A 24,305-nucleotide genomic window follows, 5' to 3' on the forward strand; every position below is an offset into this window, starting at 1 on the left:
GTAAGCTGTCATTTGGTCTTGTCACAGTCTCATGTGTTTCTGGTGTCTGTGTGTTCCAGGAGAAAGAGAGGCTATCGGCCCTAGAGAAGAGGTACCTCAGCCTTACTGGAGGAAGGTCTTTCCCTAAGTGTTCCAGCACCATGAAAGAGGTGAGGGGGGTTTATCTTACTAAGAGGTCACTCCTACAGTTATCTATCATGACCCAGACGGATGAACGGACCTCCACTCTGATCACTTGTCTAAAAGCCACACTCCTTAATTTGTGAAAGACCAACAAAGACTACCAACCAAAAATTTTAACAATGGAGAAAATGCACTCCTAGACATTTTCATACTAGATTTCTATGATACATCTGTTGTCCTCAATGAATTATTTCCCATGAGTGCAACGTTACTTCAAGTACAAAATGACAGACTGTGGCTTTAAGAGAAATGTTATGGTTTTCATAGTTGAGGTTGTTTAACTGGTCAATAGGACTTTTTACCTCAGGTGTAGGTCTGTCGTGTGCTTGTTCTACTGCTTGTGTGCCAGAGTAACCATTTATTTACTGTGTTAAACACGATGTAGTGTCGGCTTGTGAAGTATGACCTTGTTTTACATTGTGGTCGGATACAGCTGATAACATCAGTCAAACTGGTTTGATCGGATAATTCAGATCCGACGGACATATTTTTGGGATTGGAAACATCTGCAATTTGATGGTGGATTGCACATAATATCTCAACTCAGGTCAGCGAGATATAAATCTGGCCTGAATCCCTGGGCTGCGTTGTTTATTAAGAAAACATGAACGAATTAGTCTCGTGCTTAACTCCAATTCGGACATAACCTATCAACCTGCGTTCTCATGCATTTAGAGCAAATTCATTACATGAGATGACTATCAGTTTCATTGTTGAATTGGATATAATGGACTCTTTTAGACCACTGTAAACTAGCCCTATTAAACTGAGTATAACCCATACAGGGGCACTCAATGTGCATAACACCTATGTTTTTGTGATTGACACTTATTATCCCAGTACTGTATTGACACCTAGTGTATGTTAGAGGGACATACACCGTAACTGTACACTACAGCAACAGGAGCTGAAACCAGTGTCCCTGACTTCCTATTGAAACAGGAATTGCACCATATCAGCCAGACTGACCTGTTAGAGGACTCCCACTCCCAGCATCCTCTCTGCCGTCCCGCTGCTTCCTATTTAAGCGCCTCCTCTCAATTATACCCAGGGGGCAGCCCGACAGAGGTAACCAGACTGTCAGTGTAAATGTCACTGCATGACACCTGAGCATACTCACTGTAACCCCCATATGCAGAGTCTGTTTGTCTAAAACTTAAAGGCCCACTCTGATATTTACAGCTTTATAGGAAACCAAGTTCCGAGGCTGGCGTTTTTATTGTTGGTTTTTCATTAAGGAGTGGGCCTTTAAGAAGTCTGTGTGAGTTATGTCTTGTTACCCCCAATCACTCCCAGCAAATTGCACCCCGCCCCCCATATGTAGCTGAAAAACACATTTGGTCATCCTGTGAGGCCCTGGAAGTACAATACTGATTTGAATGTCATCATTGTTTGTCTTTAGGAAATACTTGGTCTGTTGGATGAACTATGGCCATTTTAATTGATGTTGTCTCGTCAACTTTTAGAATGGGGAAAAGCATAAACAGCTCTTGCTACAACTGGGATGTTAAGATGCTGTTTGTGTGAAGGTTTAGCCAGAGGCTCACAGGCACAGTGCTTTGTCTCTCATTGAAGTGTACTACTCTGTTTGGTTTGTGTAGTGCACTTCTCTCTATTAGCATTTTGCTATCTTTTGAAGATGGGTATAGCTTGTTGACATCTCTGTTATTGTGTTCTTTTGCCACGTGTTTTCACTTCTCCAGCTCGATGTGAGCCTTGGGAAATTATAGGGTAGAGAAATGCTGTGCTCTTTATTTTTTCCGTTCATATAGTTGTTCATGCTTTTCACACAAGCTTATGTGTTTAGGTTATAAAAACAAGATAAAGCAGCAGCTTGTCTTGGAAGGTTGTATGTGCACATTTTTGATATGGGTGCACATCCGTGTGTGTGTGTGTGAGTATTCATATTATGAAAAGGACGTGTCATGGAGTGAGCTCATGGCCTCATGTCCTGTTTGGTTTGCGTTGCTTTGCGTTGGCTCTCAGGAGTACATGAAGCTCTCGGATGTCTATAAGATGTTTGGGAGTGATTGCCATGACACCCAACTCATCACCTCTGCTCAGCACGGCCTCTCGCTCACCTTAGACGCAGCTGTCCCCTGCGAGGTACCATTGCCCTCTCTCTCTCTCACTATGTCTCACTCTCTTTCTCTCCTTATCACTTGCCCTCGGTTTCTGTTTCTCTCTCACTCCATCTTTTCATTCTTTCACCTGTTGCTCCTCTCTCTCTCTAGCTGTCTGCTTCTAGGTAGCTTACTGTAGTGTATTGGCTTTCTGCTAAATGGCCCTGTCCTTGATATAATCAGCTCAACTAACTTCTGCATTACTGAATGAGAATTTTGAGGATAATGGTACCAGACCTGGATCAAATGCATACAGTGCATTCGGAAAGTATTCAGACCCCTTGACTTTTCCCACATTTTGTTACGTTACAACCTTATTCTAAAATGGATGAAATAGTTTTCCCTTATCAATACCCCATAATGACATTTGGGGAGTTTCTCCCATTCTTCTCTGAAGATCCTCTCAAGCTCTGTCAGGTTGGATGGGGAGCATCGCTGCACAGCTTTTTGATGTTAGATCGGGTTCGTTCGGGCTCTGGCTGGGCCACTCAAGGACATTTAGAGACTTGTCCCGAAGCCAGTCCTGCGTTTTCTTGGCTGTGTGCTTAGGGTCGTTGTCCTGTTGGAAGGTGAACCTTTGCCCCAGTCTGAGTTCCTGAGTGCTCTGGAGCAGGTTTTCATCAAGGATCTCTCTGTACTTTGATCCGTTCATATTTCCCTCGATCCTGACTAGTCTCCCAAAAATGTAAAAAAAAACTGTTTTCGCTTTGTCATCCATTTTAGAATAAGGCTGTAACGTAATAAAATGTGGAAAAAGGGAAGTGGTCTGAACACTTTCCGAATGCACTGGATGTCATATGCATTCAAATACTTGCCAGTATTTTAGGTGAACTTGATTTAGCTTGGGGATTGCACTTTTGGAACTTTGTCATTGGTTCCATTGTACCAGGCAAAATGAATCAAGCACAGCTCAAGTATTTGACATATGTATTTGACCCAGGTCTGGATGGTACGATGGGTTGATATTATAGAAAGACTATCCATGTGTGAGTCAGATTTACTGGCATCTATTTCACATGCTGTCCTTGTTGCTGCTGTTTTCCTCCCTGTTGACGTGTGTCCTCTGCCGTTGTTTCCCTCTTTCCTTCTTTGCCCTTTGACCTCCTGTCTGCCTTACTATCTGTGGCTCCCTGAATGAAAGGAGTACGTGACTGTGGACCAGTTAACTCAGTTCTTTGGGATGCCGAAGGTCGAGTCCTCCCCTACCTCTCCTCTCCGGCCCCTCCAGTCAGGAGCTGGAGACCCCGCCTTTTCCTGCCTCTCCTTTCGTCACGGCTCCTCCCTCTCTCTCTCTGTTGAGGTGTGTGTCTGGTCTCTCGCTCTGTTCCTTCTCACCCACCTCTACTCCACCTCTCGTTTGAAGATGCCCTGAATGCCCCCTCTACCCCAGTGGCCAAAGCTGGTTGGAATGACGTCATTACAACCAATTTTCAATCATGTTTGTAATTGGTTGTAAACTGGTTCTATTGACGTAATTTCAACCAGTGTTTCCCCATTGAGACACTTTTATGTTAGCATTTGCTGATATTTCAAGAAGATGAACATTGACACACACAAAAAACATAACATTTAGAAAAAATATTTATATTTCCGTCACTTTAACAGATCCTCTTATTTGCTCATTAATGCTCTATTTTCTTAATTATCTTCCTCCTCCACTCCCTTGCTCTGTCCACTCTGTCCTTTGCCTCTCTGCTGCCTCTTACTGTGGACTCTTAACTGCGGCCCTCCAGTATCAGCCTGAGTGCAGTAGGCCTCAAATCCCCACTCTCGATTTAGAGCAGTGGTACCAGGAGGTGATGGCTGCTGGGGAGAGCAGCCAGCTCTGCCTCCCTCCCCCTCTCCCAGCTAAACCTCTCTCCGCTCGCAGGCCTATGCAGGTAATTCTCAGAGGTGCTGCCTTCTCCTCTTTTCTCTTCCTCCCCTCTTCCATTGTTTCTGTTCTGTCTTCATGTTCTGTCTTCCCATGAAAATGGCTTTTCAAGTGCATTGTGCTTTGTTGATTGATTAATATATCAATGATGGTCTGTCTGGGCTTGCTGTCACTCATGTGTTTTTTAATTCTTTAAGCATCTCCACATGCTTTACGGTAATCTGTTAGTATGTTTTGTCAGTATTCAATCAAGCAGTAGTACCACTCATTGATGTCAATACATTGCAAATGGAATATAAAATGTTCTGCAAATGGAATATAAAATGTTCAACCTGGTTGAATCTTCAAAAATGATTCTGTATTATGTGCATTGTATTACATTTACTACCAGGTTATACTACAGTACACACAAGCACAGCCAAAGGGTTGAGGTCAATTCCAAGTACTAAATTGACCCTAACCTGGGTATAGCCTAGACAGCAATCAATCTCTGATGATTTACTGGCACAATGAAAAGCCATAAGACCTCATACTGTATGGCCAACTGAGGTTGTGGGACAAACCACCTGAAGGTTGTGGCTACAAACAGGGTGTGTGTCTTCACCCTGGCATTTGCCAGTAAAAAACTTTGACACAGACTCTGTCATTACACCTGTGGGAGGAATCAAAGGACCACCAATAAAAGGGATGCTGCTGGTGCTGCCATAATAATCACTGTCTCTGGCTGTGTCTGATGACAGTAGTAGCAGTAGTAGCAGCAGTAGTAGTAGCAGTAATAGCAGCAGTAGGAGTAGTAGCAGCAATTAAAGTTCACTCACCAAAAGTAGGCTGCTTTAGCATTTCAAAGATGTCAATCAATATGTTGGTTGAATTGAAATGTCAATAAATGTGCCTTTTGAAATTTGTACTCTACTCTCTACTTCTCACAGCATCTCCCACCAGACAAGTTTGGAATAAGCACCACAGTTTATATTCCTCATTCCATTTAATGTAATACATGTTTTACTATGTGCGGGGTAACCTCAAAAAAGTCTACTGTGTTTGATAGCTGATCCTGGTCCGTCTTCACTCCTCCCAGGTGTTCCGCTCCAAGCTGGACAGTGATGCTGGACAGACGGTACATCAACCCAAAGCAGGCTCCGGATCCCATCTGCAGTACGTAGCCACTACACTGGGACGCAACACAACCTCCAAGGTAAACCTCATCACCTCCGCTCCATCACTACTGGTTGGCTAGTAGGGTCTTCAGGGGATTATGTAGTAATCAACTATTATTATTTAAGGTTAATTTGAATAGTACACATTTGCTGCTAAAATTTGAATAGCAGATTACTCAGGCCTAAATACATACAACCAAATGAAAATAGAAGGTACTGGTGTTGGAGGGTGGTCAAGTCCGTGGCTGGATTGTGTAGTACTCTTCTGAGGCAGGCATTTGCTGTAATCCTGCGATTTAGCTAGCTTCATCATAATAGTTAAGTTTCCATGAGAAAGGCTACAAGCTCATAGGGCCCTTGTACACAATCAATCACTACATGACCAAATGTATGTGGACACCTGCTCGTTGAACATCTCATTCCAAAATCATGGGCATTATTATGGAGTTGGTCCCCCCTTTGCTGCTATAACAGCCTCCATTCTTCTGGGAAGGCTTTTCACTAGATGTTGGAACTTTGCTGCGGGGACTTGCTTCCAGTCATCCACAAGAGCATTAGTGAGGTCGGGCACTGATGTTGGGCGATGAGGCCTGGCTCGCATTCAGAGTTCCAATTCATCCCAAAGGTGTTTGATGGGGTTGAGGTCAGGGTTCTGTGCATGCCAGTCAAGTTCTTCCACACCGATCTCGACAAACCATTTCTGTATGGACCTCGCTTTGTGCACGGGGGCATTGTCATGCTGAAACAGGAAAGGGCCTTCCCCAAACTGATGCCACAAAGTTGGAAGCACAGAATCGTCTAGAATGTCATTGCTGTAGCGCTATGACTTTTTTTTAAAGGGGGGTATAGCCCGAACCATGAAAACAGCCCCAGACCATTATTCCTCCTCCACCAAACTTTACAGTTGGCACTATGCATTCAGGCAGGTAGCGCTCTCCTGGCATCCGCCAAACCTATATTTTGTCTGTCGGACTGCCAGATGCTAAAGCGTGATTCATCACTCCAGAGAATGCATTTCCACTGCTGCAGAGTCCAATGGCGGCACACATTACACCACTCCAGCCGACGCTTGGCATTGCGCATGGTGATGTTAGGCTTGTACGTGGCTATGCTCGGCCATGAAAACCCATTTCATGAAGCTCCCGACGAACAGTTATTGTGCTGACGTTGCTTCCAGAGGCAATTTGGAACTCAGTAGTGAGTGTTGCAACCGAGGACAGACGATTTTTACGCGCTTCAGCACTCGGCGGTCCCGTTCTGTGAGCTTGTGTGGCCAACCACTTCGCGGCTGAGCCGTTAGGGTCGCCGTTTCCACTTCACAATAATGGCTCTTACAGTTGACCAGAGCACCTCTAGCAGGGCAGAAATTTGACGAACTGACTTGTTGGAAAGATGGCATCTTATGACGGTGCCACGTTGAAAGTCACTGAGCTCTTCATTAAGGCCATTCTACTGCCAATGTTTGTCTATGGAGATTGCATGGCTGTGTGCTCGAAATAGCCGAATCCACTAATTTGAAGGGGTGTCCAGATACTTTTGTGTATATCGTGTATGTATCCTGCTCCGGTCACCTGGTGATTGATTAGACCTAGCATATGGTTACATACTGGTAAACAACGGCAGGCGGTTATGTGTTACATGGTAGTATCAGATTACATTTGATAGTATTAGATTATATTGCTCACAAGAACGAGAGCTTGATTTTTTATCTGTAGCTGTTGTCATGCGTCAAAGGTTAATGCATAGCATATTCCATGTGTAACTCTGTTGTTGTTTGTCGCACTGCTTTGCTTTATCTTGGCCAGGTCGCAGTTGTAAATGAGAACTTGTTCTCAACTAGCCTACCTGGTTAAATAAAGGTGAAATAAAAAAAATTAAATGATGTTTTATGTAAGTCCCATTCACTGGATGTGTCAGTGGATGTCTTCTTGGCCAGTCAGTGACGACCACGTTGGAAGTAAGTATTTTTGTGTAAACCTTGATGGTTTTTAATATGTGTACTGCCATTGCATTGATATGTTGTTGTATGTGTTTTTCATTGTTGTTTGAATTTAATCAATCACTCTCCTTCTTTTGTGTCCTTCCAGAGCCCACTGATGGTTCCCAACAGTACAGGCAGTTTGCCACGGAACTTGGCTGCCACCATGCAGGACATAGAGACCAAGAGAGCGCTAGCCTTACAGCAGAAAGGTAACCGCCTTTTGGGAGGTTTACACAAGGCAACTCTGTCCCATGTTCTGGTCTGAGGAAAGAGTTTCCTTCTAGGGTTCCAGCAGTAAACATCAACATGGAACTAGTATAGTTATAATGTGTTTAAGATGGTCCTCTCCAGGTTTCTATTAACGACATTTGTTGTCTGTCATTTCAAGATTTCCTGTCATGCTTCAGAGAAACCACACCACGTCCCTGTCCCTGTCTCCATCACCCCACTTCCCCCTCACCCAGTCTCTTCCTCCATGGTTGTGACCCCTCCCTCGCTTGCCTCCTCCAGCTCCTATTTAACCACCATGTTGTCCTCCTGTCTGTCTCTCTGTCACCCTGTCCTTCCGTCCCTCCATCCCAACCATCCCTCTCTCCATTACTGTCCTCCACTCTGTCACAGAGTCCTCCTTGCCTTCCACGTCTGAGTCTCCCTGCTCCACCATGGACAATCCCACAGACAGACAGATAGACAGACAGACCACTCAACCTGGGAGTGGGTTTGGACTCGTGTTCAACTCATATAAACTCTCCCTTCTCCATGTTTTTGTCTGTCTCCATCCTCCTGCTGAGAATCAACAATGCATGCGTTTGGTAGAAGCAGTGCTTTTCATCTGTCGGGCCAACTTTTGTTCCCCTTTTAACTTTGCGGCTGTTTTTAGATGTATCTGTCAGTTATATGATGGATAGCGAGCATGGGTTTGAATTGAAGATGACTTCCTTGGGTTACTTGATCATGTAGTATTTGTATTTTTGCTGCTTACTGTACTTACGGAAGCTTTGGTGATGAAGAAACATGTTGCTGGTTGAATTGAGCTTGGGCTTTTGATAATGCCAAGCACATATATGTTGTATGTTTGATGTATGTGTGGGGCCTGGTTTCATCTGTCGCTGACCTGTGGTATCCTACTTTACATGGACTCACAGGCAATCTTTAGGTTTACTGTCCCTTCATAGCTGGGTGATGCTGATGATCATGACTTTTTGCTTGGCAAGTGGATATGAATCGTGTGTGTGTGTGAGAGAGTTGGTTAGGGGGTGAGTATGTGTGTCTGCATGCTGAGAGCGCTGCCATACATTCTAGAACTGACATGATAGGGTATCCCTGGATGTGATCAACCCACAGACCAGCTCTCTCCCTCCACCCTCAGGCCACCAGGTGATCGAGGAGCAGCGGCGTCGATTGGCTGAGCTGAAGCAGCGGGCTGCAGTGGAGGCCCAGTGCCAGTGGGATGCGCTCCACGGCTCTCAGACCCACCTCTACGCCCCCTCACACGCCCACGGCCCTCCCATGGTGCACCACTCCATCCTGCACCACCAGCCGCCGTCGGCGGGCGAGCAGCCGTACGACACACTGAGCCTGGAGAGCTCTGACAGCATGGACACCAGTGTCTCCACAGGCAACAACTCGGCCTGCTCCCCCGACAACATGTCCAGGTCAGAGAAACACACACATGCATATCCTGGAACACACTCACGCTGGCTCATTTCTGCCAAGGGATCTCCGACAAGTAACCACATGGGTCAAATGACTCCTCCCCACGTCCTGTCTGACTGTGAATTGTGCACCATCTGTTAAGCTGTGTCGTGTATCATTAGTCTGTCTACTAGTGACAAAAGAAGCCTGTGTGTCTGCTCAGCTGTTGTCCATCCACTGTTATCACTATTCTAGTGGATATTTAACGTACAATATAGGGCTTCTTACACTACTGAGCAGAACTAACCCAGGTCGTCTGTCCTGAGCTGGTGTGCTGGAACCATGCGGAAAAGGTCGATGTGTAAAGTATCCGAGGCAGCACAGTTTGGTTTCAGTCGGCATGGTAGTGTGAAAAATTGAAAATATTTCTCTAAATCTAGTTCAAACATGCCGTCTTTATCATTAGTCTGTCTAAAAGGGATTCCCAGAAGGGATTCCCAGTTCATTCCCAGTTCATACAGAACTCGTCAAGTTTGTTGTCGTGCATGAATTATCGCCGACCATAATGAGGCCTACAAAAATAAACAGTGAAACGCTCTTCCGTAAACACATGCCAGAGACTGTGTTGCTGAACACTGCCTTCCTCCCAAATCATTTTTTCACCATATTTTATGATCCTGGCCTGGGTGAACACACTGGGTTGTGCCCAAATGGCTCCCTATTCCTTATACAGTGCACTACTTTTGACCAGAGCCTATGAGCTTTGGTCAAAAGTAGTGCACTATATAGGGAATAGGGTGCTATTTGGGATGCAGCCCTGGATACATGTGTAGGCTACAGCAGAAGGGATGTCCCCTTTACTGTCTATGATTGGTTAAAAGTCAACATTTGTATTTTGGCCAGTTAAACATTTGGATGAGTGACTGCTGAAATATAGTCAAATTACTAGTTAAATAGTCTTAAAACTAGTGAAAGACACTGCACAGATAGTGGTTGCTCTGAGCCAGTTGATATGAAAGGTAGGGTGTGTGTGGTCGCACACAGACAAGTGTGTCCATTCCCTTTGCACCTGGTGAAAGCACAGCTGTTTCTCCACTTTAAACAGGACATCAAAGATTGCTTGTAATCATCAGGCCTAAGCACTCATTAGCGTTGTGTTCAGTAGGCAGGAAATGGAAAATAAACTGTCCAAAGCGGAGTGAAGAGGGGAGGTTACTATCTGGACATGTCCAATGAGAAACAGTCATTCGTCTTCTGTTGCAAAACGTTTTAGAATGTTGACCTTAATGAACACAACCTTGCACCACCTGGCCATACGCTGTCTAAGACGGGACATTTCCAGTGTATGCAGCATTGAATCTCTAAACAGTTACACATTTCATCACCCGTTTTATAACAGTCGGTGATAGTTAACTGTTTGTGGTAGTTAGTGTCCACATAGTAAGTTACTGTTTTTATGACCAGTGATGAATGGTGTTTTAGGACTTACTTACTTAATCCTCTTTGTTCCTATGTAAGAAGCTTGACGATCTTTAGCCATTTTGGGGGTGGTTTTTCAGGACGGGACACAGTTTTAGGACTTAAGAGTATTAATACACTGTAACCCATAAATATATTGAATGATGGATGTCATTGCTATTTGAGATGTATCTCTGACTGTGTCTGGTTTGCAGTGCCAGTGGGATGGATGCGCTGAAGATCGAGGAGATGGAGAAGATGCTGAAGGAAGCCCACCTAGAGAAGGCCAGGCTCATAGAATCCAGAGTAAGACACTACCTCACATGCCATGGCTAACTTCCTATCAGATCCCATACTGACGTATTACTTCAGTGTTACAGCCAGATTAGGACTGGCCACCCCTCGGAGCCTGGTTCCTCTGTTTCTTTCCAGTTTCCTGCATTCTAAGGAGTTTTTCCTGTGCTTCTGCCTCTGCATTGCCTGGTCTTTGAGGTTTTGGGCTGGGTTTCTGTAAAGTACTTTGTGACAACTGCTGATGTAAAGAGGGCCTATGTTCATGATCTTTTTCCACCTTCTCTCCAGGAGCGAGAGAGCCATGCCCGTAGGCAGATGCTGGAGGAGGAGAGGAGGCGGCGCGAGGAGGCTGAGAAGAGGCTGCAGGACGAGACGGTGCACAGGCAGCAGCTGGTGGACAAGGAGGTGAAGATGAGGAGCAAGAACTTCTCCCAGGTGAGCCTGAGGCCCAATAACAAAAATCCAAACAAAAAGAATATACAGTTTGAGATCTCTCTCTCTCATCCTGTTAGTCATACAGGCTTTTGAAAAACTTGTTACAAGTTTGTTTCCTCCTTTCCTCAGGCCCGTCCTATGACTCGTTACCTGCCCATCCGCAAGGAGGAGTTTGACCTGCGCTCCCACATCGAGTCATCCGGCCACAACGTGGAGACCTCTTACCACGTGATCCTCACAGACAAGATGTGTAAGGGTTACCTGGTCAAGATGGGCGGCAAGATCAAGTCGTGGAAGAAACGCTGGTTTGTCTTCGACCGCCTCAAAAGGACCTTCTCCTATTACGTTGGTAAGGAAAATGCTGCCATTTATATACAAACACATTAGTGCTCGGATCGAGCCAATGGGAGATACAGTAGATGGCATATTCATACCCTTTGACCTTAATGTAGACTGTTTGTGAAAGGTGGTGTAAATGAGTTTGATAGAGATGAACATTAGGATACACAAGGGAAATACACATTTGTAGGTAGCGCTTTGGAAGCAGGCTTTAAATACAGTAATATGCAAATGCTTGAATGATAAAACGGCAAATTATAAAATAATTATTCCATTTAAAATTGCAACTACTTTTCCTAGAAAGTGACGGTTTTATTATTTTTATGTAGCAAGGATCTAGTGCAGTTTATGCCTGGAGGTAAAAGGGTCATAAAGTTACCCCTGGTTGTGTTTTTGCAGTGGTTGATGAAATAAGCTGCTATATTGTACCATAAGTGTAGAATGTAGAAATCAGGGACTCTATTCAATCTGCAACGCTGAAGCGTTACAGATTCTGCGATTTTAAAAATTAAAGGTAATTTCCGATTTGAGCAGACATTCAGCGTTTACTGTGAATGCAGTCTCCACTAAAGGGGGAACATTGCCTTTAAATTTCAATCGTGCCGTAAAACGGAACTTCTGCGTTGGGGATTGAATAGAGCCCCAAGTCTAAAATGCAATAGTAGTCAGAGACACTGCAACCTATTTAAAACAAAAAATATATTTTTGAGGAACTTTTTTGGTTGCAATAAGCTTCAAATGGACATGATGATACAGTATGTTACTTTTAGGACACTGGCTTAGGAAATACTGTACTGTCCTTAGCTACATATAGTATATTCCATGACACTCTCTCTCTCTCTCTCTCTCTCCCTCTCCCTCTCCCTCTCCCTCTCCCTCTCCCTCTCCCTCTGTCATCAAAGAAACTACTGTAGGAATCGCAAATGTGTGATATTTTTATCCAAGCATTTTGTCATGTTAATTTACTCAACAGACAAGCACGAGACCAAACTGAAAGGCGTCATCTACTTCCAGGCCATTGAAGAGGTCTATTACGATCACCTGCGTAGTGCCACGAAGGTACGTTCTACCTATGTTATCTACCCAACACTCGGAGAACAATCTTTATATAGAACAAAATTAAATCTTCTTTAATCACTTTTCTTTTTATACTTTCACTGTACTGATGCAATATTTCTCTTTAAGATCTTTGGTTTTATACACATTCTGCTTCTTCCACGCTTTCATTTCTCTTCTCACTCTTTTGCTTTTACTGGCTGGTTTCACAGAAAGGATTTTTCAACCTCAATTTGACCAATGTATGTACCACTTTTGTCTCAGTGAACTCACAGACCCACCCATTGCTTGTTCTCTGCCCTCCTTACCCAAGTGTGTGTTTGGTTGTTTACACAGAATGTTCAGACAGAAGTGTGTCATGTGGAATAAGGATTTGTGTCAGCTCTACATATTCCATTGCTATCTGCAACTTTCAGTTGAATACCCAACAGGGGTGTGATCATGCATGATTAATACAAGACAGAATGAAAACCCACAGCCATTACAGAACAGTGCATCTCTGGATCCTCAATTTCCCCCCGACCTCTTGGTTTCATATGTCTTTAGTTCCTGCATTGGAGTTGTTTGCCAAAGCCAGCCTTATTAGAGTGATAATTCCCTTGTATGTTCCTCTGTGGAATTGGTTGTTTGAATCTGTCCCTTCAATTGAAACGGACTAAATACGGGTGGATTATCCATCCAGGTGTGTGTATGCATATCAGTGTTGTATTTCATATACTGTATATAGCTTATGAACTCTAAGAAGTGCCTGTGTGCAACTGTAAAATATGTGCATTGGGCATCTTATGGTGTGTGTGTGTGTGTACTGTCCTGCTGGCAGTCTAGCTGCTGCAGTGTATCCTGTTTTGACTCTGTCTCCTTCAGCACTTTTCTGAGCTCCTGTCTCCTCGGTTTCGAAGAGAGGTGTGTGTGTGATTTAACTGTGTGTTGTGGATAAACACGTGGTAGAGCAGCATAAGGCTGAATTCTTTTTAACAGGTTCAGTAGACAGAAGTGTGACTGTCGGCATAGACGCCCCATTGTCCATCAACGAGACAATCAGTTGTTGAAATATATACACTGCTCAAAAAAATAAAGGGAACACTTAAACAACACAATGTAACTCCAAGTCAATCACACTTCTGTGAAATCAAACTGTCCACTTAGGAAGCAACACTGATTGACAATAAATTTCACATGCTGTTGTGCAAATGGAATAGACAAAAGGTGGAAATTATAGGCAATTAGCAAGACACCCCCCATAAAGGAGTGGTTCTGCAGGTGGTGACCACAGACCACTTCTCAGTTCCTATGCTTCCTGGCTGATGTTTTGGTCACTTTTGAATGCTGGCGGTGCTTTCACTCTAGTGGTAGCATGAGACGGAGTCTACAACCCACACAATGGCTCAGGTAGTGCAGCTCATCCAGGATGGCACATCAATGCGAGCTGTGGCAAGAAGGTTTGCTGTGTCTGTCAGCGTAGTGTCCAGAGCATGGAGGGGCTACCAGGAGACAGGCCAGTACATCAGGAGACGTGGAGGAGGCCGTAGGAGGGCAACAACCCAGCAGCAGGACCGCTACCTCCGCCTTTGTGCAAGGAGGAGCAGGAGGAGCACTGCCAGAGCCCTGCAAAATGACCTCCAGCAGGCCACAAATGTGCATGTGTCTGCTCAAACAGTCAGAAACAGACTCCATGAGGGTGGTATGAGGGCCCGACGTCCACAGGTGGGGGTTGTGCTTACAGCCCAACACCGTGCAGGACGTTTGGCATTTGCCAGAGAACACCAAGATTGGCAAATTCGCCACTGGCGCCCTGTGCTCTTCACAGATGAAAGCAGGTTCACACTGAGCACATGTGACAGACGTGACAGAGTCTGGAGACGCAGTGGAGAACGTTCTGCTGCCTGCAACATCCTCCAGCATGACCGGTTTGGCGGTGGGTCAGTCATGGTGTGGGGTGGCATTTCTTTGGGGGGCCGCACAGCCCTCCATGTGCTCGCCAGAGGTAGCCTGACTGCCATTAGGTACCGAGATGAGATCCTCAGACCCCTTGTGAGACCATATGCTGGTGCGGTTGGCCCTGGGTTCCTCCTAATGCAAGACCTCATGTGGCTGGAGTGTGTCAGCAGTTCCTGCAAGAGGAAGGCATTGATGCTATGGACTGGCCCGCCCGTTCCCCAGACCTGAATCCAATTGAGTACATCTGGGACATCATGTCTCGCTCCATCCACCAACGCCACGTTGCACCACAGACTGTCCAGGTCTGGGAGGAGATCCCTCAGGAGACCATCTGCCACCTCATCAGGAGCATGCCCAGGCGTTGTAGAGAGGTCATACAGGCACGTGGAGGCCACGCACACTACTGAGCCTCATTTTGACTTGTTTTAAGGACATTACATCAAAGTTGGATCAGCCTGTAGTGTGGTTTTCCACTTTAATTTTGAGTGTGACTCCAAATCCAGACCTCCATGGGTTGATACATTTGATTTCCATTGATAATTTTTGTGTGATTTTGTTGTCAGCACATTCAACTATGTAAAGAAAAAAGTATTTAATAAGAATATTTCATTCATTCAGATCTAAGATGTGTTATTTTAGTGTTCCCTTTATTTTTTTGAGCAGTGTATATGGGCAAATGTGTAGCAACTCTAACACACAGGTTTTGGGTTGTTTAATATATTTGATTGTAGTGCACCCATTGTACTTTAAATAAAAATCTGTACAGACAGAATATATTGGTTCATTTATTTTATAACCAAGCTCTAGTACTGTAGTTGAATCAGAGACAATAGGAGGTGCGTAGGAAAAACTCGCCGCCCACAGATTCTGCATTCAATCACCCCTTAACACCGAGTGCTGTTTGGGATAAATCTGTCATCTCCATATTACTGACCTTTCTCTCCCCTGCAATCCCAGAGCCCCAATCCCTCGTTGACCTTCTGTGTGAAGACTCACGACAGACTCTACTACATGGTGGCCTCTGCCCCGGAGGCCATGAGGATATGGATGGATGTTATAGTAACCGGAGCCGAGGGCTACACGCAGTTCATGAACTAATAGGGGAGACTTGTGTACGGAGGCCTAGCAGTGACACACTTCAATAGACTCAGGCCTTATCCTCTCCCCAGTATTGGGAAATTGCCTTTTTATTTTGTATCTATTTTTAAATCACTTTACAATAGACATTTTTCTCCACCTGCTCCTGCCCACGGATTGAAAAAGGGAGTCCTGGAAAAGACACTGTATATAACCAAAATGACAACTGTCAGATTTTCTGCTCAAAAGCCTTTCTATTTTGTCAAATTGAGATATTGTTTGTTACAGGTTCTTGCTTGTGAGACCTGTGTGTATCAGTGTCGTAACTTTTTTTTTTTTTTTTTTACACTATGGAATATTGCTAAATTACATTATACCAATGGTTTCAGATGGTTGTTTTATACAAAAGGCATTTCCCGACTACCTATTTAGTTCAAACTTAAGTGAAGACAACTCAATTTGTTCCATCGGACTTTAGCTTACTGCTGAACTAGATTCCACTAATGTTGACTTGACCACTTGCACATGTCATTATAATAATGCTAATCATTCTGTGCCTTGTCAGTCTAATGTCACTGAACAGTAACCTCCTATGCACTTCTGTAGATCTGATTGGGTAGGTTGAATTATTGCTTACACTTTCCAATTCTTTCAGATCAAGAATGTCATGATCTGGTAGCTTGACATGGTACATGAAAATCTTTAGGTTTTTTAAGCCTTGTGAAATTGAGGTACTATAAACATCAGAATATATTAAGATATTTTTTCCCCACACCGAAATGGGTGTAGCCAGAGGTATGTGTTAGAAAAAGGTTTACTGTAAAATGTCACTCATTCAACCAGTATTGTACAATAATTCTAATGGTCAGAATACACTTCAGTTAACAGTATACCACTCTGCTCCCTCAACACTGTAGAACATTGCTCCCATATGTTGACTGTACACTTTCATGTATGGATTCTCAATACAGATCTATTAAAACAGAAATGTTACAGAGTCTGGTTTGAATCCATAGCATGGTTTTATTAACGTAGAAACACGACAATCACTTTAATAGCAGGATTAGAGTTAACCTTAAGGCCCATCTATTAAATTGTGTTCACTTAATGTTAAACGGATTACAAGTTGGACAATGTGTAAGCACCAAATAGAACCCCTCCATTCTAGGAGCTCTTCCTAAATAGGAAAGCAATTGGTTGAGCCCAAGTCCAGTCAGCTTGATTGGCTGTGTCACCTGTGAAAATGACAAACATCAATAAAATATTCCATGCTTTGCCTAGGATTTTACTCCCTATAAAAAACAATGAACATACATCGCTTAACTGACAAATTTAGATGTGAAAATGAAGTATTAGAAAGGTTGTACTTACTCTGCACACGGGGAGCTGTATTCACTCACAGCTTCATCACCTGAAAACAGAAAAGAGGAGAATGCAGAGGTCAGTTCCTTTATAATGATAACTACTTCCCTGTCAGTCATTAAATTCCCACTGCAGGGGTGAACCAATGGGCCCATACTGGTGACGTCTGGTTTCCTTTCAATGAACTGGAGTTATTTACGTAACCTTGACGGGTATGCCAGTGGCCAATATTTCAGAGAATGGGGTGGTTTGGAAACTGGTATTCCATGAGAGGGGAGATAAAAAAGCTACACACACGAGGAAAAAAGAAAAACATCCCTTTGTCTTTCAAAGATAAGTAAAAATCCACAGATCATTGTAAAGGTTTTAAACACTGTTTCCTATGCTTGTTAAATGAACATGCACCTGTGGAATGGTCATTAAGACACTAACAGCTTACAGACAGTAGGCAATTAAGGTCACAGTTATGAAAAACTTGACACTAGAGGCCTTTCTACCAACTCTGAAAAAGACCAAAGAAAGATGCCCAGGGTCCCTGCTCCTCTGCGTGAACGTGCCTTAGGCATGAGGACTGCAGATGTGGCCAAGGCAATAAATTGCAATGTCCGTACTGTAAGACGCCTGAGACAGACGGACAGCTGATTATCCACAGTGGCACACCACGTGTAACACCTGCACAGGATGGCAACAACTGCCCAAGTTACACCAGCAACGCACAATCCCTCCATCAGTGCTCAGACAGGCTGAACTGAGGTCTTGTAGGCCTGTTGTAAGGCAGGTCGTCAGACATCACTGGCAACGTCGCCTATGGGCGCAAACCATCGCTGGACCGGCAAAAAGTGCTCTTCACTGACAAGTAGCGGTTCTGTCTCACCAGGGGTGATGGTCGGATTCGCATTTATCGTCGAAAGAATGAGCGTTACGCCAAGGCCTGTACTCTGGAGCAGGATCGATTTGGAGGGTCCGTCGTGGTCTGGGGGCGGTGGGTCACAGCATTATCGGACATTGCCTGCAATGACAAGCTCTCTCAACAACGCTGTGCGTTACAGGGAAGACAGCCTCCTCCCTCATGTGGTACCCTTCCTGCAGGCTCATCCTGACATGACCCTCCAGCATGACAATGCCATACTGCTCGTTCTGTGCGTGATTTCCTGCAACACAGGAATGTCAGTGTTCTACCATGGCCAGCGAAGAGCCCAGATCTCAATCCCATTGAGGACCTGTTGGATCGAAGGGTGAAGGCTAGGGCCATTCCCCCCCAGAAGTGTCCGGGAACTTGCAGGTGCCTTGGTGGAAAAGTGGGGTAACATCTCACGTCTTAGTTGTTCATACAAATATTTAAACATGTTAAGTTTGCTGAAAACAAATGCAGTTGACAGTGAGAGGACTTTTTTTTTTAATGAGTTTATATATTACATCACACGGTGCACTTTTGGTAAAAGCTAACAAGTTGACACTTAAGGTCACATCCAAGGGGTGTCACTCATTTAATGGAGGGCCTCTTCTGCTGGATTTTTTTTTCTTTCTCTCAATTAAGTCCTAGACAACCAGGTGAGGGGAGTTCCTTACTAATCAGTGACCTTAATTCAATCAAACATTTACAAGGGAGGAACAAAAACTCCCACTCGGCCCTCGAATGAGTTTGACACGGTCTAATATCTAGTTGAGTGTTTATCTTTTTCCATTTGAGAAAGAGTATCAGTTTTTCATGATAACCCTTGGGGAGCACAGTGTTTTCTGCAAATGAAATCACTTTTAAGGTTGCAGAATTTCAGGAAACTTAAATACCCTGGTATTCCATAAATCCTGGATGGAGGATAATGGATATCCTGCTTATTCTCCCTTTTCTGTGAATCCGCCAGTCGGGATTTTGGGAAAACCACAGAATTTATTTAAAGTTCTTGGCAACCCTACACATTTCACTGTTAGATGGAATTCTTACTTGTCTGGTAGTAGTCATACACTTTCACCACAGCTGGTTTCAGATTCCTCACAGGCACATCCTCCTCTATGGCCAGGCTGTATGTCTTCGTTTCCTTCTGCTTGAGCTGGAAGAAAAGGAATAATACATTTGACATTGCAGTTCAATGTTATAGATTCACATAGTGTTACTGTATAAAACATCCACTACAGTCTTACTTTGATGTTACTGTTCAAGTTAAATCCAGTGTGTAGATGCAGATGAGACCACATCCAACTAAGTTCTGTAACCGATAAAGACAGCCCCGTTTAGATGCAACAGTCATGTTCCTACCCCATCTAGGTAGATGATGACATGTCCTTCCTCCAGGTCAACACGTTTGACAGTGGGGTCATTTTTCAACTGGAAGAACAGAACACAGGATAAGATTGTGTCATAGTACAACTGATACATTCAAAGGACAACTACTGGCATTGACAAAACGATAATACTTACAATTAGAACAGATGCCATTATCATTTTATACATTAACTAAATCCTCAAGGGGATTATACCTAGGGCCAGGAGTGTTCCCCAAACTGGTAAAACTCCTGGCCTTGATTAACTGAGGTTCTCTTATTGACTCACAGGCCCGAGGGAGGACTTGTCCAGGACGAAGCCGGAGAGAAGCTTGACATTGATGATCACCATGTTGGTCTCCTCTCGCCGACCATTGTACCTGTCAGTCACACAGAGTCAGATGGATATTATCTTAAAGGTGCAAATATGCAGAAATCGCTCCACCATTTCCTGATTGCTAAAATTCTACTAGTTAATGACAAAACAAGCAAGAAAATCATTGCACCATCTAAACCGCTTTGAAATATATTTTCAGTAACCAAACATTTTTTATTTTATGCTGTTCAAAACCGAAAGTAAGACGCAAAAACAATACTTAAGAATGGGAAGCATAAAAAGAGATCTAACATTTGTTAGACTTGCAGTCAATGAGGATGATAGATCTATAACTCATATTTCCACATGAATTGTCAGGTCGCCCAAAAAGTTGTGCAGCATTAAAGATGCATTTTAAAATGCATCTACACACTGGTGGTCGTCATTTTTTTCAGCTGCTATTTCAAGGGTAAAAGGAATACCACTGTACCTGACAGCCACAGACACTATCAGAGATTTCTTGGTGCCGTCACATTTCCCAAGCGTCTGTGTTGAGATGTTGAAAGCAGAGAAGTCAGGAGGAGGGGGAATATTGTAGTGCATGGCGATCTGAAAAGACAGACAATACTATTGAGATGCATGAAATCAACATAGACATTTCAATGTACAGTAGCACACATGCATTTCCATTAATGCTGAAATTCTAGGGATGAAACGTTAGTTTTTGTGCAACAGTGTGCTCTACTGAACACAAACCAGATACTCAGTACATGCAGTACTGAGAGGCAGCAAAGGAAAATGACTGGAGCCTGACCTGCACAAACACGCAGCTCTTGCCCTTTGCCTTGATGTTGTAGTCTCCAGGGACCTCTCTCAGCTGCTCCTCCTGATAGAGCAGCCTGTTGTTCTGATTCACAGTGAACTCCATCTTCAGGCCTCTGGCCGAGCTCACACTGACTGTACTGGCGCCCTCTGGACTGAAGGTGGCAGCACCGTACTTGGCCAGGGCCTGCAGTGCTACTACTGTGTCCTGGTGACAGTGGGGAGGGGGGGGGAGAAAAGTACTGTTGCAAAATCAAATCTGGATCAACTATAGTTTGGGTATGGATGGAGAGAATCAATAAAATTAAGCACAATTCAAGGAAATCCATGTGTTGTGTTATGAAATGATTGTAAGGCTTTAATACAATGTCCAATTTGCTACATTTCATATACAAATAAGGATTTGGTGTGATCCATGTTTGGCCATGTACTAACAGTAGGATCGACAGGCAGATGAGGTGCTAGAGTGAATGAAAGTCTACCAGACCAACAAAGTACCTGTGTGGAGGCAAAGCCTCCGTAGGGGTTCTGCTGCTGGGCCAGCCAGCGGACGATGCCAGTGGAGTAGTCCAGCCCAAAGCCTGGCATGGTGGGACCGGAGAGCAGCGCCAGCAGCACATAGGATGTCATCTCCACCTCCAGAGAGTCCGTCTTTGTCCCAGAAGCCTCTGGTCTCTCCCAGTGACGATTGCCACCTGTGGGAATTTTCATTGTCAGTGGTCGGCAGTGACCGTTTTACGGCAGACAGAAAGGTAGAAAGAGACATTTTCACCAAGAGACAAGACATACCTGAGGTAGCAGCTATCTTGTCCAGGTGGGTGATGAGCTTGGCCCTCATGACCTGGTTTTGGGCCAGGGTGAAGGTGTAGGACAGCAGGGCCATGGTGTAGGTGTTCTCCAGCTGGTCAGACACTGCTGCCTTCAGACACGTCAGACTCTTCTCCACCATGGGGTCCTGACACACTCACATACAACAGGATTGTGTTTATTAGGCACCAAACAGAGGAACACTGAATGATCCAGATATTCCCTCCCAGTTTCAATAAGAAACATGCACATTGTTGCAAAATGTTCATGGCTTTTCCATTGCGCTCCCTAATGAACACAACCCAGACCTTTTATCAGGTTTTTAATACGGGTATGAGTACCGAATAATGTTAGCAATATAAATAAATTAACTAGTGTATATACTGTGTACAGTGACAGAGCTTGAGAGAATCTGCAGAGAAGAATTGGACAAAATCCCTAATATATACACTTTTCAAAAAAATAAAGGGAACACTTAAACAACACAATGTAACTCCAAGTCAATCACACTTCTGTGAAATCAAACTGTCCACTTAGGAAGCAACACTGATTGACAATAAATTTCACATGCTGTTGTGCAAATGGAATAGACAAAAGGTGGAAATTATAGGCAATTAGCAAGACACCCCCCATAAAGGAGTGGTTCTGCAGGTGGTGACCACAGACCACTTCTCAGTTCCTATGCTTCCTGGCTGATGTTTTGGTCACTTTTGAATGCTGGCGGTGCTTTCACTCTAGTGGTAGCATGAGACGGAGTCTACAACCCACACAATGGCTCAGGTAGTGCAGCTCATCCAGGATGGCACATCAATGCGAGCTGTGGCAAGAAGGTTTGCTGTGTCTGTCAGCGTAGTGTCCAGAGCATGGAGGGGCTACCAGGAGACAGGCCAGTACATCAGGAGACGTGGAGGAGGCCGTAGGAGGGCAACAACCCAGCAGCAGGACCGCTACCTCCGCCTTTGTGCAAGGAGGAGCAGGAGGAGCACTGCCAGAGCCCTGCAAAATGACCTCCAGCAGGCCACAAATGTGCATGTGTCTGCTCAAACAGTCAGAAACAGACTCCATGAGGGTGGTATGAGGGCCCGACGTCCACAGGTGGGGGTTGTGCTTACAGCCCAACACCGTGCAGGACGTTTGGCATTTGCCAGAGAACACCAAGATTGGCAAATTCGCCACTGGCGCCCTGTGCTCTTCACAGATGAAAGCAGGTTCACACTGAGCACATGTGACAGACGTGACAGAGTCTGGAGACGCAGTGGAGAACGTTCTGCTGCCTGCAACATCCTCCAGCATGACCGGTTTGGCGGTGGGTCAGTCATGGTGTGGGGTGGCATTTCTTTGGGGGGCCGCACAGCCCTCCATGTGCTCGCCAGAGGTAGCCTGACTGCCATTAGGTACCGAGATGAGATCCTCAGACCCCTTGTGAGACCATATGCTGGTGCGGTTGGCCCTGGGTTCCTCCTAATGCAAGACCTCATGTGGCTGGAGTGTGTCAGCAGTTCCTGCAAGAGGAAGGCATTGATGCTATGGACTGGCCCGCCCGTTCCCCAGACCTGAATCCAATTGAGTACATCTGGGACATCATGTCTCGCTCCATCCACCAACGCCACGTTGCACCACAGACTGTCCAGGAATTGGCGGATGCTTTAGTCCAGGTCTGGGAGGAGATCCCTCAGGAGACCATCCGCCACCTCATCAGGAGCATGCCCAGGCGTTGTAGAGAGGTCATACAGGCACGTGGAGGCCACGCACACTACTGAGCCTCATTTTGACTTGTTTTAAGGACATTACATCAAAGTTGGATCAGCCTGTAGTGTGGTTTTCCACTTTAATTTTGAGTGTGACTCCAAATCCAGACCTCCATGGGTTGATACATTTGATTTCCATTGATAATTTTTGTGTGATTTTGTTGTCAGCACATTCAACTATGTAAAGAAAAAAGTATTTAATAAGAATATTTCATTCATTCAGATCTAAGATGTGTTATTTTAGTGTTCCCTTTATTTTTTTGAGCAGTGTATATGGGCAAATGTGTAGCAACTCTAACACACAGGTTTTGGGTTGTTTAATATATTTGATTGTAGTGCACCCATTGTACTTTAAATAAAAATCTGTACAGACAGAATATATTGGTTCATTTATTTTATAACCAAGCTCTAGTACTGTAGTTGAATCAGAGACAATAGGAGGTGCGTAGGAAAAACTCGCCGCCCACAGATTCTGCATTCAATCACCCCTTAACACCGAGTGCTGTTTGGGATAAATCTGTCATCTCCATATTACTGACCTTTCTCTCCCCTGCAATCCCAGAGCCCCAATCCCTCGTTGACCTTCTGTGTGAAGACTCACGACAGACTCTACTACATGGTGGCCTCTGCCCCGGAGGCCATGAGGATATGGATGGATGTTATAGTAACCGGAGCCGAGGGCTACACGCAGTTCATGAACTAATAGGGGAGACTTGTGTACGGAGGCCTAGCAGTGACACACTTCAATAGACTCAGGCCTTATCCTCTCCCCAGTATTGGGAAATTGCCTTTTTATTTTGTATCTATTTTTAAATCACTTTACAATAGACATTTTTCTCCACCTGCTCCTGCCCACGGATTGAAAAAGGGAGTCCTGGAAAAGACACTGTATATAACCAAAATGACAACTGTCAGATTTTCTGCTCAAAAGCCTTTCTATTTTGTCAAATTGAGATATTGTTTGTTACAGGTTCTTGCTTGTGAGACCTGTGTGTATCAGTGTCGTAACTTTTTTTTTTTTTTTTTTACACTATGGAATATTGCTAAATTACATTATACCAATGGTTTCAGATGGTTGTTTTATACAAAAGGCATTTCCCGACTACCTATTTAGTTCAAACTTAAGTGAAGACAACTCAATTTGTTCCATCGGACTTTAGCTTACTGCTGAACTAGATTCCACTAATGTTGACTTGACCACTTGCACATGTCATTATAATAATGCTAATCATTCTGTGCCTTGTCAGTCTAATGTCACTGAACAGTAACCTCCTATGCACTTCTGTAGATCTGATTGGGTAGGTTGAATTATTGCTTACACTTTCCAATTCTTTCAGATCAAGAATGTCATGATCTGGTAGCTTGACATGGTACATGAAAATCTTTAGGTTTTTTAAGCCTTGTGAAATTGAGGTACTATAAACATCAGAATATATTAAGAT

General features: G+C 44.3%; 2 protein-coding genes across 2 annotated transcripts in view; one reads left to right on the forward strand and one right to left on the reverse strand.

The window, feature by feature from the left end:
* LOC120028722 (pleckstrin homology-like domain family B member 1) overlaps positions 1-16,546 on the forward strand; it is a 60,034-nt gene extending 43,488 nt beyond the window's left edge. The window contains exons 10-18 of the mRNA XM_038973945.1: positions 60-149; positions 5,258-5,374; positions 7,424-7,526; positions 8,687-8,972; positions 10,626-10,716; positions 10,993-11,139; positions 11,269-11,488; positions 12,452-12,537; positions 15,430-16,546. Coding sequence (XP_038829873.1) covers positions 60-149; positions 5,258-5,374; positions 7,424-7,526; positions 8,687-8,972; positions 10,626-10,716; positions 10,993-11,139; positions 11,269-11,488; positions 12,452-12,537; positions 15,430-15,570 — 1,281 coding nt within the window. The 3' untranslated portion in view covers positions 15,571-16,546. The remainder of the gene's footprint in view (positions 1-59; positions 150-5,257; positions 5,375-7,423; positions 7,527-8,686; positions 8,973-10,625; positions 10,717-10,992; positions 11,140-11,268; positions 11,489-12,451; positions 12,538-15,429) is intronic.
* A 347-nt stretch (positions 16,547-16,893) lies between these two features.
* Positions 16,894-21,272, reverse strand: LOC120028723 (alpha-2-macroglobulin-like). Its single transcript, XM_038973946.1, has 8 exons — positions 21,098-21,272; positions 20,807-21,003; positions 20,301-20,516; positions 19,977-20,095; positions 19,460-19,550; positions 19,166-19,234; positions 18,854-18,959; positions 16,894-16,960 (listed from the first exon to the last, which is right to left on the reverse strand). Exons 1-8 carry the CDS (start codon positions 21,255-21,257, stop codon positions 16,917-16,919), a joined length of 1,002 nt encoding a protein of 333 aa, XP_038829874.1. The 5' UTR covers positions 21,258-21,272; the 3' UTR covers positions 16,894-16,916.
* Between the last annotated feature and the right edge of the window lie 3,033 nt (positions 21,273-24,305).

This window comes from Salvelinus namaycush, chromosome 34, assembly GCF_016432855.1.
Source record: "Salvelinus namaycush isolate Seneca chromosome 34, SaNama_1.0, whole genome shotgun sequence".
Classification (NCBI taxonomy): Eukaryota; Metazoa; Chordata; class Actinopteri; order Salmoniformes; family Salmonidae; genus Salvelinus; species Salvelinus namaycush.